Consider the following 17,066-nt stretch of genomic DNA (forward strand, 5'->3'; position numbering starts at 1 on the left):
TAGGCTATTCAACATTGGTCGCTTGTGCATAAAAAGGCTTTTTTCGCCCGGTGGTTTCCTTTTGAGCCGTTTTTTAGGTAGCAAAGCAGCGTTTTATACTTTACCCTTTTTAAAAAAAAAGTGACACGAAAAATTGCAATCTACGGGCTTATTAACCCCCTACGCTTTTCTTCCTTTGCTTTTGCTGTAAGCAAAAGTTAAGGAAAATTTGGCACTTTGATTTCATAACCTTTGCCCCTTTTGCCTGTTTTCCCTTAATAAAAGCAGAGGGGGGGGGCAAAAGCAATGAGCTTTTGATCATTATACTTTTCTAGTTAAAAGTAAATATTCTAGTCTACCCAGTAAAGGTACTAGTACAAAGAAATAAATGAAAAAAAAAGCGGTAGCACATTGACCTATAAAAATATAAGGTTGTTCTACAGGCTTACTTCCAGCCCAACTTAAAATAAGGCAACAACTTACAAAAGCATAGAAGGCTTTTCTATGGAGTGGTCGAAAACTCGATGAACGAATCGGCGAACCTGCTAAGAATGGTACAGCTAAAAGAGCTACGAAAACAAGAGCGATTGCTAAAACGCCACCTGTTTTATTAGGGATAGATCTTAAAATACAGTAAACTATGAGGAAATACCATTCAGGCATAATTGAAAGGGGAGTTACTAGACTATTTGCGGGAATGTAATTATCTGGATGACTTAATAGATTAGGCGCAAAAAATATAAGTACGCTTAAAACAATTAAAAAGATAACAAGCCCAACAAGATCTTTAGCTACTGAATATGGGTAAAAGCTTATTTTATCAGCCGCTGAATTAATACCTAGTGGGTTATTTGAACCTTTATGGTGCAGCGCTGCTATATGTACTATAGAAGCACCCGCTATTAAAAAAGGAAGTAAATAGTGTAATGAAAAGAAACGGTTCAAAGTAGCGTTGTTTATCGAAAAACCACCCCATAACCACTGTACAAGATCATTACCAACAAAAGGTACCACCGAAAACAAACTAGTAATAACACTGATACCCCATAAGCTTTGTTGTCCAAAAGGTAAAGCATACCCAATAAAAGCCGTGGCAACCATTAAAAATAAAATAAGAACCCCTATTATCCAAACAGCTTCACGGGGAGCATAGTAAGATCCATAATAAAGACCTCTTAAAATATGCACCATTACTACTAAAAAAAATAAACTTGCACCGTTAGCATGAGCATAACGTAAAATATAACCGCCGGATACCTCACGCATAATGTGTTCAACAGAACTGAAAGCAAGGTTTACTTCGGGACAATAATGCATAGCTAAAAAAACCCCAGTTGCAATTTGTATAATTAAGCAAATACCCGCTAATGACCCTAGACCCCAAAAATAATTTAAGTTACTTGGCGTTGGATAAGCTATTAAGTGTTCGTTGACAACACTTAGAATAGGTTGCTTTAATAAAGATAGGTTTTTACTCGTAGCTGATCGGTCTACAGTAATGGTTTTTAAGATTGGATTTGAAGCTTTCATAACAATTAGTTATAAGTAATACAACCGGCGAAACTTCGCCGGTTGTACTTTTGCCCGTAGCAACTTTTGTCCTTGCTACGCTTCAGCCTTTGGTTTTTGTTTTCTCTTTGTTGTGAGCTGTGCCAGGCGAAGCTAGATTCTTTTGAGACCTTACAATGGCGCAGCAATAGCGTAGCAACCAAAGAGAGAACATAAAGACCTGTAGATAACTTTTGCCTGCAGCTAACTTTTGCCTGCAGCTAAAGGCAAAGGAAGCAAAGGAGGCAAAGGAAGCAAAGGAAGCAAGGGTAAAAAGATTCGCAGTAAGCTTACCACAGTAGTTATAGTCTCTGCTTCTCTTACCTTTTTAAGATAAGCGAAGCAATTTTACTTTTTTGTCTATATTTAGAGAAATAAAAACAAAAAACCGCTAGCGATTTAGCTTTTACCTTTGTAGTTACTTTGTTACAACTTCAGGTAACCTTAGGTTTTAGCTTTCCTTTTGTCTCTTGCCCTATGCCGCAGTCCCTTCGCTTCTGCTTTACGCTTGAAGTGCGAATGTTAACTTTTCCCTTTGCTGTAGTTACGACCTTACAACCAGCCAAAGAGCAAAAGTTAGAGGCCAGGGGGCCGAAAAAACTAAAGACCTATTTAACTTTAGTAATAAAAGAAAACTAAAAACTGTGGTGCAACGAAAGCCGATTTACGCAAAGCGCATTTAATAATCTTCCGGCTAGGATTCGAACCTAGAACCTTCGCTTTAGAAAAACGCTGCTCTATCCATTGAGCTACCAGAAGAACCCTTGCGACATGCCTAGCGAGGTAGGCATGTCGCGAAGCGAGGTTCTCTTGCCTTGCCGCAGCCTTACAGCAGCCTGGTTGCTTTGCTATAACCCAACTTTTGGCCTCCTAAATTTATTTTTTGGTTTTTTGGATAGAAATACAAACAGGCCTACAAAAAGGGTTCGGTGTACTTAAGTGTACCTTTTTTACGTCTAGTTAAAAACCTACTTGTAGTTATACTAGTTACCTTAATGACTTTCTTTAGGCCTTTGTTTTGTATGCTGGAGGGGGGCATCTTTACCGTTAACACCAAGTCTTTAGCTATAGCTTAATAAAATATAAGCTACTGATGTATGACAAGTGTCTAAAACAAGCGAAGGAAAAATCCCTAATAAAATGCTTAATAATAGAAAGGGTAAAAGACAAAAAAATTCGCGTCGATTTATATCTGAAAAGTTCGAAATATATACCGTTTTTAAGTTGCCGAAAAACACGCGACTAAATAGAAATAGTGAATAAGCTGCGGTAAGAACCATCGTCGTAATTGCAATAACTGCGACTAACCTGTTTACAAGGAAAATACCCGTAAAAATAAGAAATTCCGCGGCAAAGGTCGGACTTAAGACAGGTAAACTTATGTTGCCCATAGTTAAAATAAGCATCGATGTAGCTAGGATAGGCATTGTTTGAGCTAGACCCCCGTAATATAATATGACTCTTGTTTTATATCGATCATAGAGGATACCTATACAAAGGAAAAGTCCTGGGGATACGATTCCGTGGCCCACCATAAGTAAAAGGCTACCTTCCAGACCTTGAACATTGAAAGCAAACATTCCTAATAAGCATAGTCCCATATGCGCAACCGAGCTGTAAGCTATAAGTTTTTTTACATCTATTTGCCTTAAAGTAATAAGGCTAACATAGACAATACCTATTAAACAGATGATATAAACAATAGGTGCAAAATAAATGGAAGCTATTGGGAAAAGAGTTACTGACCAGCGTAAAAAACCATAGGTACCTAACTTCAGTAGAATACCCGCCAGAACAATTGACCCAGCCGTAGGCGCATTTGAATGTGTTTCTGGCAACCAACCATGAAAAGGTACTAAAGGCGCTTTAACAGCGAAGCTGAAAAAGAATAAAGCCCATAAAATTAATTGCCTTGTAGGACTAAAATAGGAAGCGCTTAGTACCGACCAATCAGTACTACCGCATTGAAAGTAAATAAGTAAAATACCTACTAGCATAGGAAGTGATCCAGCCAAAGTATACAAAAACATCTTATAGGCGGCTCTTATATTTCTTGGCTGCGATCCGAATAACCCAATTAACAAAAACATAGGGATTAAAACCGCCTCAAAAAAAATATAAAAAACCAATAGGTCACGCACACAAAAAACAACCAATAAAAGGCTTTCCATAACTAAAAATATTATGCAGTATATTTTCAAATAATGGGGTCCTTTTATTTGGAGACTTGCCGGTAAAGCCCAACCAACTAATATACAAATAGGTGTTAAAAGGGTAGTTAGTAAGACCAACCATAAGCTAATACCGTCAATCCCAAAGCTAAAAGTAAAATTAAATAAATTACCTATAGTTTCCAAGTAATTACCTTGACTCCAGACATTGTCTTGTGAAGCTGTCAAAAAACCCGAAGGAAACGGTAAACCTTGGGCAGAGTCTTGGGACGATTTATTGCCTATTAAACAACGGAATTGGAAATCTGCGGTTAAAGGATCAAATAGAATCCAAAGCGAAAGACTAAGTAGGAAAGTCAAAAGTGAAACATTAAGGGCGATTAAGCGAATAAAACCTACTTGCCAAGCTGGGATCATAAACAACAGGAGGGCCCCCAATAACGGCAATAATTGCAGAATTAATAATATAGAACTTTCCCCGTTTGAAAAAAGAGGGGCGGCTAAAGAGCCTAAAATGATAAAATTCGGGTAATCCATTGTAAATGAATGTATATAATTGAAATCGAACTGAAATATCAAAAGTTTACAGAACCTTTGTCTTCTTTTCCCCGCAGCTATGGCGACTGTTGTTTTGTTTTTTCCTAAGCTTTTATTTTTCAATAAAAGGAAACAAGGTTAGCAAAAGTGTGACAAAGCAAGCGAAAAGCTAGAATAAAACCCAAAACAAAAGCAAAGGTCGAACTCAAAGGCCCTTGCTTTATTATAGTTCCGGAAGGCCCTAATTACATAGCCTTTGCTTTTACTATAATAAAGCTATCCATTAGTTATAACAAATCCAAACCTTTACGCCTAAAGAACCCGCTTTTGTGTTTACGACACCTTTTGCAAAATCAACTTTTTCTTTCAAAGTACTTAGCGGTACTCTACCTACAGTTTTAGTTAGAGTTTTGGCCATTCCTTTCTTACCACTAAGACGTCCTGAAAAAGAAATCCGTAATCCTTTAATTAGGTGGGGTATTATAGTAGCATCATCAACGCTTTGCATAAAGCTTAATCGCTTATTACGCAAAGGAGTCGCTAAATTTCCAATAGAATCCGTAACTTTTGCCCGATGCTCAAAAGCAAGGGTTACGGACTCTTTTCTTTCTTTTTGACCGTAACGTGAAACCAAGGAAGGAGTCGAAGGTAATGAAGCAAGTCGTACTCGGTTTCTTTTTTGTGAGTCAATAATACTTGTTTTATTAAGCGTTTTCGCATCACGCAAATTTGAGCCTGTACTTTTAACCATACCTTTAAAAGGAGTTGGGTACTTTTCAAATTTCTCTCCTCTTGCTTTTGGGTGGCTTTGCAAGGCAAAAGTAGAAGAGTCTAAAAAAGATTGTTGCGTCAATAAAAGAGTTTGGTTTAAAACACGTTTAATATTAGCATTACGCAAGCTTAATTCTACTCGAATAGACTCCAAAAGCCAAGATGCTGTATAAAATTTGGTTAGCGCTGTTGATATCAAAAGATTTTCTTTTTTTGCACTATTAAAAAGATCTTTTACTAAAGCAATATCATAAATAAAATTTTTACGTTTTACTCTATCTAGAAGGCCTTTGTTGAACCCTATCGTACCTGTTTTTAGGATTTTACGATGCCCTTGCTTTTGAGTGGTGGTGTAATAACAAGGCAAAAGTTGAGCATTTGACAAAAATTGAGCATTGGACAAAAGCAAAGGTAACCGCCTGCTTAAGGGGTTAAGGTTAGTAGGCACTTTTTCTAATTCCTGCTTCTCTGCTGGCGTAGCGCTTAGTTCATAGCTTTTAGACCCTGAACTTGAACCCGATTTATGAAAATCAAAAATAGGTGCCCAAGAAGTTAATCTTATTTCGTGATCCTCCCTACTTGTAGCCAAAACCCCACCGTATTCCATTAGAGATACACAACTTTTTAAATGACGAACAAAGTTATTTTTAAAACTTTGCCCTAGTATACGCTGGTTAAACAGTGAAATAGCTTTTTTACCGCTTCTTTTAGCGGTTTCTTGCTTCGACACTAATTGCTTTACTACAACTCCGTGCTTGTTTTCCGAAGAAGAATTATTAGAGGCGCTAAAGCGGAGAGAAGGCTTTTGGACAGTAAAATATGGATTCGAAGACAACTTAGTAAAAAAAGTTACATTAGGCTCAAAAATTTTTTTTGAACCACAGGGGTTTATAGTTTTCTTAAAACGAACTAGAGCCAATGCTTTTGCACTTTTGCCTGTACTAGCTAAGGAAGCACTGTTTAAGCTTGTGTCTACAGAGTAAGAACTAGGTTTTACTTCAAGGAGATGTTGTTTTTCCGAAAGTTTTGCCTCTTTTGCCTTACGGAGCCACTCAACTTTTGCCGGCTGTTCAACTTTTGCCCGATGCTCAACTTTTGCCCGAGGCTCAAAAGCAAGGGAAGCAAGGGGTGGCTCAAAAGCAAGAGTAGCGGCGTTATAAACACTTTTGGTACCTAGAGGGGTTTTACACTCAGCGACGGTAATGGTTTTCTGCAGCCCGGCAAACGCTAATAAAGCAAAGGCTTTTTTTGCCTTTTGTCCCTGTGTGAAAGACGGGGGGTAAAGCGGTTCTGTTAAATTAAGTTTTTTTAGTTTGGCGCCCTTTACCACTTCCGGTTTACCGCTCAAATCTAAAGTTGCGCGGTGGTGAAACAACAAGGCAGAAAGCTCGGCTGAAAAAGCGGGGGTAATAACAAAGTTATTTAGAGCTTTTTGATTAGCTAAATGTAGGTATAATAAAAAAAAATCTGATTGGTTCATGTTTAACTTTTTACTTTTAAATCTTGCACAAGTTTTTGTAAGCTACAATGAAATAAACAACGCATAGTACCAGTTTTATTTTGTTCCCTCTTTACCTCGTTACAACCAGTCAAAGGGTTAATTTGGGAAAACTTAAGGCAACCAACCAAAGGGTAAATGTGACTCAAAAGCAAACAACGAGGCAAAAGCTGTTACGAGAAAAATCAGAAACGAGGCAAAATAGCTGCAATAAAATAAAAAGGATTCATAGCTCAAAGAGGTTGCTAATAACGGGACCAGCAAGAAAGGCGTTAGCCCTCGCCTAGCAAAGCAAGTTTACCACCTTTGCCTTCTTTACTTCCTTTGCTTCCTTTGCTTCCTTTGCCTTTAGCTGCAGGCAAAAGTTAGCTATAGGCAAAAATTAGAAAGCTTAACTATTTAACCCGTTTAAGTAACCGTACGCCTGTTTTGGGTGAAATAAATAATTCAGAAAAGTTTTTAACCTCTTAATAAAGAAATATATTCCACACTAACAGAACTACGAGCCCTATAAAAAATAATAATAAGAGCTAATCCAATAGCACTTTCTGCAGCCGCTACACATAACACGTATAGCGCCATTAAGACACCTATAATATCATCTAAATAAGCTGCGAAAGTTAAGAACACTAAGTTTATGGATAATAGCGTTAATTCGACTGCTAATAAAATACTTATAACAAGTTTACGATTAAAGAAAATACCTGTAATTCCAATCCAAAAAACCAGAAAACTAGTTAAAACTAGTAACGATAAAGGGCCGTAAATATTCATGTTATTATTTATAGTTAATATAATTAACAGCCGACCTTTGCGGCCTTTGGTTTGGTTTTCCCACCAAAAGCCGCAAAGGTCGGCTGCGACTAAGTGAGGAAAGTTTTTGCGTAGTAAGCAAAAGTTGCTTTACTGGGCAAACCACATGGCAAAAGGGTTGGAATACAAACCCAACAGTTTTTACCATAAGATAAGAACGGTATATAAATAATAGCTAAATAACATTTCTAGCTAAATTTAGAACAGGGCCACATTTTTTCTTTAGTTCAAAAGGTACAATAGCGGTGACTCTTTTAAAGAGGGGCAATCTACGCTCATTTACGGTAACGCCGCAATTTGCATTAAACTTGATAATCCCGCCGTCTAATCTTCTTAGACTGCTTTTAGTTTGTACAACCACTAAATTACGTAAACGTTCTGAATTTGTTACTTTTTTCAGCCTTTGAGCTTGTGTTTTTGCGGTACCTTTTTTAGTACTAACTTTTAAAAAGTCGCCTATACGGCAAGGTTTTTGACTTTTTTTAGATCTTTGTACTTGAATACATTGAGCGAGAATAATCCCGCTGTTGTCTTTGACCTTCAATTTACTTCTTGATATTAACATTGTTAATCTGTTTTAAGATAATACTTGACTTTAGCGCAACCTTTGGCTGGTAGCTTACAATTTACCAACCAAAGGCAAGCAGCCAAAAAGAAAATTTGCTGCGCCATTGCTGCGCTATTGTAAAGTCATAACTACAAGGGCAAAAATTGTTTCGATTGCTTCGAGTTTTTACTTGCTGTTGTGAGGTCGTAACTACAAAAGCAAAAGTTAGCTACAGGGCTTTTGTTTTCCCTTTGCTTATGCCAAAACCCCGCAGTTGCCTTTGGTAGTTGCAAGGGCGTAACTACAGGAGAAAACAAACGAAGTAACTACAAGGACAAGGTAAAAGCTTATGGCAATGGCTAAAAAGGGTAAGAAAGAAACATAATCAAAGCAATTAAAGTTATAACAATTAGCAAAAAATAAAAACATTTAATCCAAGATTCCAAAAAATCAAAAGGTGCTGAAAAAAAAAGCTCACTGTCTAGACTTTCTATCTGCAATTCTTGGTATATTGTTAATACATAAGGCAATGCTAAAAAATGTAATAGAAGTATCAAAAATAAAATTTCTAACCTTATCAATAACTTTAAACGATATTGTTTTATAACGGCAGGACATAAAAAACAAAAAACGTGATACCCTAAAAAAGCTACAAGTTGATAAAAAAGAGATATAATGTAAACGCTAAAGACAAGCTGCTGAGAGGTGTCAGTCCTCGTTAAAATATTACTTGTATTTTTTCCTGAGTAATTTATTAAAAACTTTATTTGCTCGGAGAAATAGCTAACCATTGAAATAAAAAAATTTTTAAACTCGTCAATTTCTACAGCAATTGGGGTAACCATTTCTTTAGGGTTCACATTTTTGTACACAAGGCTTCCTTTACAATTATAGGACCGCACAGTATTTTCACTTGGGTAAACGTTATTTTGATTCAGTTCTTTAATCCCTTCTAGCCAGTTGAAATCAATAAATTGGTAGTAATTTAAGTAATAAGAACTTTGAAACTCAAGGTACAAACCTATATTTAAGTAAATTAATAGCAGCAAAGATACTACTACCAGACTTATATAAAGAACCCTGTATTTGAATTCCCCTAAAATGCTGTATACTATAGGATATTTTGGAATCAGTCCGACTTTTACCCAAGATTTATTACCATTTAGCTTTGTCAACTTGCGTCTTCGTGCTTGTTTTGCCTTTGCCCCGTGCTCTTCCGCTAAGCAAAGTTTTGAGCTGCTTTTGGCTTCGTTTGCTTCTGAGTAGTGGTGAAACAACAAGGCAAAAATTGTCGGGGAGATAAGGCTGCAGCAAGGCGAGGAACTGTTTAGTAATTTTTGCCTGCTTTCCCTTTGCCTTTGGTTTTTCAACAAAGGCAAAGGGAAAACTTGAAAAACCAAAGGTTGGGGCAAAAGCAAGAGCGCAGCGTTTTTGTAAAAAATCATTAACTAATAATCTCTAACCTGAGCCTTTTTGGTTTGATGTTTGTAAGTTTTACATTACACACTAAGCTACTGCAGATTTTGTTTTTTTGAACTCTTGCCTCTTTTGCTTGCAGTTAAAAGCAAAAGAGGCAAAAGAAGCGCAAGAGCAAAAGACGAATCAGCTATCCTCTTGCTGCAAAGGCGACTCAGAAACCTGCCAAAGCTTGCAAAAAAGGGTGTAAATGTATGCAAGGGACGGAGCTAACAAGATTCGAACTTGCAATCTTCCGTTCGACAAACGGATGCCTTAACCGATTAGGCCACAGCTCCAAACAAATTTGCCTTCTTGCCGCAGGGAGGGGGAGGTGTCGGATTTTTGCTGGTTATAGTTGCTTTGCTACAATTAAAACACCAACTGCAAACCCTTACCGGGGGGGGGCAAAATTAGACAAAATAGTTTTAGAAGACAATTTATAGAGCGAAAAGTATTAAAAAAACAACCATTAAAGTAAATAATGCAATTGCTTCAGTAAGAGCGAACCCTAAAATGGAGTAAGAAAATAATTGTTTTGTTAAAGATGGATTACGCGCTACGGCAGAGATTAATGATCCAAACACTATCCCGATACCTGTGCCACAACCGGCGAGAGCTATTGTTGCTGCACCTGCGCCTATAACTTTTGCTGATTCGTACATTTGCAAAAAAGTAAGTTTAACTTGTTTTTAGAACGTATTTTACAAGTAACTTGTTCGGAGTTAATACCAAACAAATAACACCAAACAAGTTGGTTTTTTATAAAAAAGATCTTTATAGGATTAGGCTATATACTTGCCTTTCAGTTTTCCACTTGAAGTGGAAAACTGAAGCAAAAGCTAAAGGCCCTTACTTGTTCCCCCTAGCAAAGCCTAGGGGGGGTGGGGGAAGAGACTAATAGTCAAGACTAGCGTTTTTAGTGGTAAACCAATGTTTGCTATATGCTACTAGTTTCCCAAGAACTATGACTTGCTTTTACTATCAAACCTCATTAATCTTTTAGGGTATAAGCTAAGAGTTCTAGATCCAGTAGTGTAAGTACCGAAAAAAGAACCCACTTCAGCTAGTAAATTTGAAAAATCCTTTAGCTCGATTATAAGATTAATACAATTCTGTTTCTCTAAATGTTTTTTATAAGCTAAGGTATATAGGAATAATGACTTTTTAACAAGGCTACCTGCTGCATTGCTAACAGAATTTAAAACAAACAGGTTATCAAGTAACCTATTTAGAAAAATCCGCTTACCCTTCTCACTTAAAAAACCTTTTGAAGCTAGCTGCTTATTAAGTGATAGTTTATTGTATTCTAGAGTAGCTGTTAAAACGGTAAAGGGGTTCGCAATTAAAAGAGCCACTATCTTGTCTTGTATTCCTACGCTGGTAACTATATTCTTAAGGAAAGTAATCAAAGGTTGCAAAAGTAAAATTAAAAAGGTATTGCTAAAGAATCGTGGCTAAATCTTATAAGTGAAGACAAATAGATAAAAGCCATAAACTTCTGTCATTTTTCATTCCAAATCCTAAGATCTAATTTCTAGCACCACCTTGTAACTTACCTTCTATTCTAGCTAATAGATAAAACCATTGGAAATTAGGAATAACGGCTGGTAATTGGAAAAATAGTTGTTTGTTTTTTACATTTAAAGTAAGACTATTTAATGAGGTCTGCAAGAGCTATTATTGAACTACGTCCAAAAACTAGTCGCCAATTGTTACAATATTTACCATTTCGCTTATCAAGGCCTTATCGATAAGTAAGGCTTCATTTTTTAAACCGTGCGTCTACTTCTACCAGCCTTTCTTTTAAAACCTCTAATATTCCAGGCGTTTTTTGGATTAACCTAATTCGCGCATCTATGCGACGATCTGTAATTTCAATCTCAAAGCTGCCGCGCCCCTTAACCCCCCTTAAATGATTGATGTAAACGCCTTTTTTATAACTGTTTATAACCCTCTCTGCCTGCGGACGCAATGTACAATTTAACCTGCCATCAAGTAAGGTTGCTTCGCTTGTTTCTGTAACTAATTTCGAGTTTAAATAAAGTGAATTGGTTGTAAGACTATACAAAGATTCGATCTTAGGGCCCACGACAAAACTATCGAGTTTTTGTTTTATTCCTCAGCTTACAAATGAAATAGCCTTTTATCTAACTCACGCTATATTTCATTTTTTACCAAACCCTCGGGTCAATGAAAAAGGGTGTCCTATTTTTTTGCTTATACTTAGAAAAGATTTAGTTAAGTATAGTCACTTGAAATAACTAAAACCCATCTATTACTAGCTTTGGGTATAAAGTCGTCGTCTTCAAAAAGGCTCACAAAAGAAGTCCATAAATCCTAATTTACACGAGCCTCTGAAATAATATTTTTATTTAAAGAATATGATCGCATTTCGTTTATATGTATTACTTAGGGTAATTGATTTTTGGTTTTCCTTTTGGTCGGTGCTTTTTATAAAAAAGGTTGAAAATTTAAATAAGCTGCAGAGGACTCGAACCTCTAACCGATCCGTCATGAGCAGAGCGCTCTACCAATTGAGCTAGCAGCTTAATTTAAAACCGAGTACTTCCCCCTTCGCGCTTGAGTTTTGCCTGTTTCCTTTTTGGCCGATTGTAACAGAATAAATTCAATTTTACAAACTCCGCTTCGTTAGGCGAAGATAAAACAGGCAAAAGAGTCAAAAATAGGCAAAGTTGGTTATTTTTTTTTTAAAAAAGAAATTAATAAATAATAAAATTTTTAAAAAAGAAATTAATAAATAATAAAATAATAAAGTATAAAATAATAAATTAATAAATAATAAAGTATAAAATAATAAATTAATAAATAATAAAGTATAAAATAATAAAGTATAAAAGTATAAATTAATAAAATAATAAAATAATAAATTAATAAATTAATAAAATAATAAATAATAAAATAATAAAATAATAAATAATAAATAATAAAATAATAAAATAATAAAATAATAAATAATAAAGTATAAAATAATAAAGTATAAATTAATAAAGTATAAATTAATAAATAAACTACACTATCTGAGGTGGACGGCTCTTCATAGTAATGTTTGCGTTAACAACAGATGGTTTATATATCTTATATTACTTTTATTGGTTTATTGAATACTACACTTCCTAAAAACCTTTTGTTTGATTACTAAAACTAAGCCAAGAGCAATCAGTCAAAGGGTAAAGGTAAAAGGAAAAACTCTATAAATCCACTTGGAGCAATAGGATGTGAAAATGCGGCAGCGTTAAATATAATGGTACGGACTCTAATGTTAATTATGAACGTGCGCCGTATCTTGCCCTAAATAACAATTAAACTGTACTAAATATAGATGCTAACGTTATTTTTATTTTTATCTGAATATGCTAATTGCGCTAAAACCTCCGCTTTATTTTGCTTTTGCCTTCACCCTTGCTTTCTTCGCTTGTTTTCTCTTCCCCTTTGTGCTCTGCCGGCTCTAGCTTCCTTTGCTTTTGTTGCGGTAAAGGCTACAGTAACCTCGTTATTTTTCCTTTTGGCCAAAAGGAAAAATAACGAGGTTACTGTAATCAAAAGGGACGAAAGAGGCGAAAGTTGCTCTTTCGCAAAAGGCAAGACTTTGGGCGAAAGTTATAAGTGTTTTAATTTGTTTTTTAAAAAAAACAAATCAAACATTACCCCCTATTAATTCCACTGTAATCTAATTTTTTAAAAGTTGGACTGTAGCTTTAGTTTTTTGTACGGACCCTCGAATTTTTTAATTCTTAATTAAAATCGAAGAGAGGGGGTGAAAAGCTAAATGTGAACCATACTATATGATGTGAAGGTGTTTAACATTTCCGAAAGAAAGTTTTGAAAATGAGAAATTCATATAGCCGCAAGTTTTAAGTAGACTACCTCTTTTATTTTAACCTACTTTTGTAGGTCACGGCCCCTTGCTTGTTTTCCATTAGCTTTTACTTTAGTAGCTCTTACTTTTAAGTATCGGGTTCTTGCCCGAAGCAAAGTGAAAGCAAAAGTTGCGTGGCTCAAAAGGTAACAACAAAGCAAAAGTACAAAGCCTAAAAAGCAACGGAGGAAATACTAAACGCCATTATCTTTCATTTTGTAATAGAAATGTCGAAGAGAACAAATACGCAACGTTTTCTAAAAAAACGTCTAAATACTCCAACGGATCCTTTAGCGTTAACGTCAAGCAACTTAGGAAAAACTAATTCTACAACTGTAGCTAAACAAAGCTCTACTGCTGTCCCCAAAGGATTAAAAAGTTTAGTACTGCGATTCCGAAAGAGAAAATTTGATTATTTACAAGTAGGACGTATTGACAGTGTTGGTGATGGTATCGCTAGAATTTATGGACTTGACGGAGTAAAAGCCGGTGAGTTAATTGAATTTGTGGGTAAATCTGGTGTAGTGGTTAAAGGAATGGCTCTTAATCTTGAAAAAGACTATGTAGGGTCTGTTTTATTTGGTAATGATAGCGATCTCGCAGAAGGTGATTTAGCTCGACGAACTAAAAGTATTATTTCAGTGCCGGTAGGTCTTTTTTTAAGAGGGCGCGTAGTTGATCCTTTAGGGCAACCTTTAGATGATAAAGGCGCCTTAGTTGCAACAAAACCCGAATTAGTTGAACGAAAAGCACCAGGTATTAAATCAAGAGCTAGAATTAATTCGCCTATGGCTACAGGTATTAGAGCGGTTGATAGTTTAGTTCCTGTTGGAAATGGTCAAAGGGAGTTAATCATAGGAGACCGGCAGACCGGTAAAACAGCTATCGCAATCGATACTATTTTACACCAAACACGACTACGGCAATTAGAAGCCAACTATATAAATGATCCGATTGCAGCTAAATCAAGTTTAGGAGCTCAAAAAGAAGGGGCTACTTGCGTTTATGTTGCTATTGGACAAAAAAGATCTAGTGTTGCTCAACTAGCTAAAAAATTAAATGAATCGAATGCAATGGCGTGGACAACAATTGTGGCGGCAACGGCTTCTGATCCGGCACCTTTACAATTTCTAGCACCCTATGCCGCTTGTACGATTGCTGAGTATTTTAGAGATCTAGGAGAACCTACAGTTATCGTTTACGATGATTTAAGTAAACAGGCGGTAGCTTATCGACAAATGTCTTTATTACTTAGAAGACCGCCTGGCCGAGAAGCCTTTCCAGGGGATGTTTTCTATTGCCACTCACGTTTATTAGAACGGTCCGCTAACATGGGTTACGGATATTCTTTAACAGCCCTTCCTATTATTGAAACATTAGCTGGTGATCTTAGTGCGTATATTCCAACTAACGTTATCAGTATTACGGATGGACAGTGTGCGTTAGAGGCGGAACTCTTTTTCAAAGGAATACGTCCTGCAATTAATGTGGGTCTTTCAGTTTCCCGAGTAGGTTCAGCCGCTCAAATTAAAGCAATGAAAAAAGTTGCGGGCCAACTTAAATTGCTATTAGCCCAGTATAGAGAAAATGCAGCCTTTGCTCAATTCGCTTCAGATTTAGACGCTAGTACGAAACAAGTTTTAGAACGAGGTGTTCGGCTAACTCAAATTTTAAAGCAGGATCAATATCGACCAACTTCGACAGCGACGCAAGTTGTAATGCTATACGCTGGTTCTAAAGGTCTTTTAGATAAGCTTAATATGCCTCAAATTGATAAATTTTTAAGCACCGTGGAAGCGGATTTAGCTTCTTACGACTGGGATTTTATAGAGCAAATTAATGCAACTCGAGACTTTGATGCCGCTGGAGAAGCAAGCATGAAAGCTTACATAGAAGATCAGGTAGAATTTGTAAAAACTTTGGTAGCCTAAATCCAGCCCAGCTTTTCTTATAGAAAGTTAAGAAGGCTTTTTTCAAGTAATTTTTTGTTTTTAGCTTTACCTTTGTGAAACCCAAAGGTTCCGCGCTAATACTATAATCAGCCCCCCCCCAAAAAAAAATTTCCGTAATTGTAAGCAAAGCAGCTTACAATTACAATAAAGCAAAGCAAATGTTGAGGGAAATCTTACTTCAAAAAGAAATAAGACCGTGGGTTTGTTTCGGCTGCAGCTATAGTTTAACGGTAGAGCGATTGATTTCCAATCAATAAGCGTGGGTTCGATTCCGACTAGCTGCTATTTGCTTAACTTTTGTCTTACAAAGACCTCTATAGCTCTATCGAATAAGAAAAGAAAACAAACACGTATTACTCAAAAAAATGATTATATTAACAATAAAAATTGTTTCTGTTATGATCGTAGGCCTACTAGCCACGGCTTTTTTAACCTTGTCAGAAAGGAAGATTATGGGGGCTAGTCAAAGACGTAAAGGGCCCAATGTGGTAGGCTTTATTGGACTATTGCAACCGATTGCCGACGGGTTAAAGTTAATTGTAAAAGAGCCCCTATTACCTACTAACGCCAATCTATTCATTTTTCTAATGGCCCCTATTATCAGTTTTGTATTCAGTACCATTTCTTGGGCAGCCATACCTTTTGGTGAGTCAATGGCTATTGCTGATTTAAACATTGGTATTTTATATATTTTTGCGGTAAGCTCTCTAGGGGTTTACGGAATAATAATGAGTGGATGGAGTTCTAACTCTAAGTATGCTTTTTTGGGAAGTCTCCGTTCAGCTGCACAAATGATAAGCTACGAAGTAAGCATAGGGTTAATTCTTTTAACCGTTATTATTACTGTAGGTTCACTAAATTTAACCGAAATCGTTTTAGCGCAAAAAGAGGTTTGGTTTGCTTTACCTCACTGGCCGGCTTTAATAATGTTTTTCATTGCTTGCTTAGCTGAAACAAACCGAGCTCCTTTCGATTTGCCCGAAGCAGAAGCTGAACTAGTAGCGGGCTATTTTGTAGAATATAGCTCCTCAGGGTTCAGTCTCTTTTTTCTTGCTGAGTATGGAGCTATGGTTTTAATGAGTGCGCTTTGCAGTCTTTTTTTTTTAGGCGGTTGGCTACCTCCATTAGACGTTTGGGTTTTTCATCTAATCCCCGGCCCCTTATGGCTTGCTGCTAAAACATTAATCTTTCTATTCTTATTTGTATTCGTCAGAGCCGCCGTCCCGAGGTATAGGTATGATTCTTTGATGCGGTTAGGTTGGAAAGTATTACTACCCTTAAGCTTAGCCTGGTTCTTGTTTACGGCAGCGACTCTGTACAGTTTTGAATTATTTTAAGTGGTTGCTCGTAAAGGTTACGCTATTTGGCTCGTACAAGGTTATCTCCCGCTCCTGGTTTTTATAAACCTCTTGAGGCTTTTGCCCCCCCCTCCTTTCTGCTTTTGCGCTGGGGTTACAGGAAATAGTGTAGTTGGTTAACATACCAGTTTTGGGAATTGGTGGCGCTGGTTCGACTCCGGCTTTCCTGACCTTTGTATTAAATATTGAGCAGAGGTAAATAATAAAATCCAAGTTACTTATTATTTCAAATAAAATTAATTAAAAATGGCAACTGTAACTCAATTACTTAAAGGGGCTCGAAAACCTAAGCGATTTCGCTCAAAGGTTAAAGCTCTTGAACAATGCCCACAAAAGCGGGGTATTTGTTTAAAAGTTTATACAACTACCCCCAAAAAACCTAACAGTGGACTTCGAAAAGTGGTTAAAATAAAACTAACAAATAGCCGAAAAATAATTGCCCAGATTCCTGGAATAGGTCACAATTTACATGAACACTCGTCGGTCCTTATTAGAGCTGGCCGTGTAAGAGATATTCCAGGTGTCAAGTATCGGGTTCTTCGAGGCTTGCTTGACTG

The 17,066-nt window shown here is 36.6% G+C and overlaps 1 protein-coding gene and 5 non-coding genes across 6 annotated transcripts; 3 read left to right on the forward strand and 3 right to left on the reverse strand.

Moving 5' to 3' along the window:
* Nucleotides 1–2,213: 2,213 nt before the first annotated feature.
* TRNAR-UCU (transfer RNA arginine (anticodon UCU)) lies at nt 2,214–2,286 on the reverse strand. Its single transcript has one exon. It is a non-coding gene; the product is annotated as a tRNA-Arg (tRNA).
* Nucleotides 2,287–9,544: 7,258 nt separating this feature from the next.
* Nucleotides 9,545–9,618, reverse strand: TRNAD-GUC (transfer RNA aspartic acid (anticodon GUC)). The gene has a single exon. It is a non-coding gene; the product is annotated as a tRNA-Asp (tRNA).
* Nucleotides 9,619–11,798: 2,180 nt separating this feature from the next.
* On the reverse strand, nt 11,799–11,871 carry TRNAM-CAU (transfer RNA methionine (anticodon CAU)). The gene has a single exon. It is a non-coding gene; the product is annotated as a tRNA-Met (tRNA).
* Nucleotides 11,872–15,364: 3,493 nt separating this feature from the next.
* Nucleotides 15,365–15,435, forward strand: TRNAG-UCC (transfer RNA glycine (anticodon UCC)). The gene has a single exon. It is a non-coding gene; the product is annotated as a tRNA-Gly (tRNA).
* Nucleotides 15,436–15,516: 81 nt separating this feature from the next.
* Nucleotides 15,517–16,488, forward strand: LOC149810887 (NADH dehydrogenase family protein). Its single transcript, XM_089994101.1, has one exon. It carries the CDS (start codon nt 15,517–15,519, stop codon nt 16,486–16,488), a length of 972 nt encoding a protein of 323 aa, XP_089850227.1.
* Nucleotides 16,489–16,606: 118 nt separating this feature from the next.
* TRNAP-UGG (transfer RNA proline (anticodon UGG)) lies at nt 16,607–16,679 on the forward strand. Its single transcript has one exon. It is a non-coding gene; the product is annotated as a tRNA-Pro (tRNA).
* Nucleotides 16,680–17,066: the final 387 nt, after the last annotated feature.

The sequence above is a fragment of the Nuphar pumila genome, unplaced genomic scaffold, assembly GCF_984573655.1.
Source record: "Nuphar pumila unplaced genomic scaffold, dmNupPumi1.hap1.1 HAP1_SCAFFOLD_188, whole genome shotgun sequence".
NCBI lineage: Eukaryota > Viridiplantae > Streptophyta > Magnoliopsida > Nymphaeales > Nymphaeaceae > Nuphar > Nuphar pumila.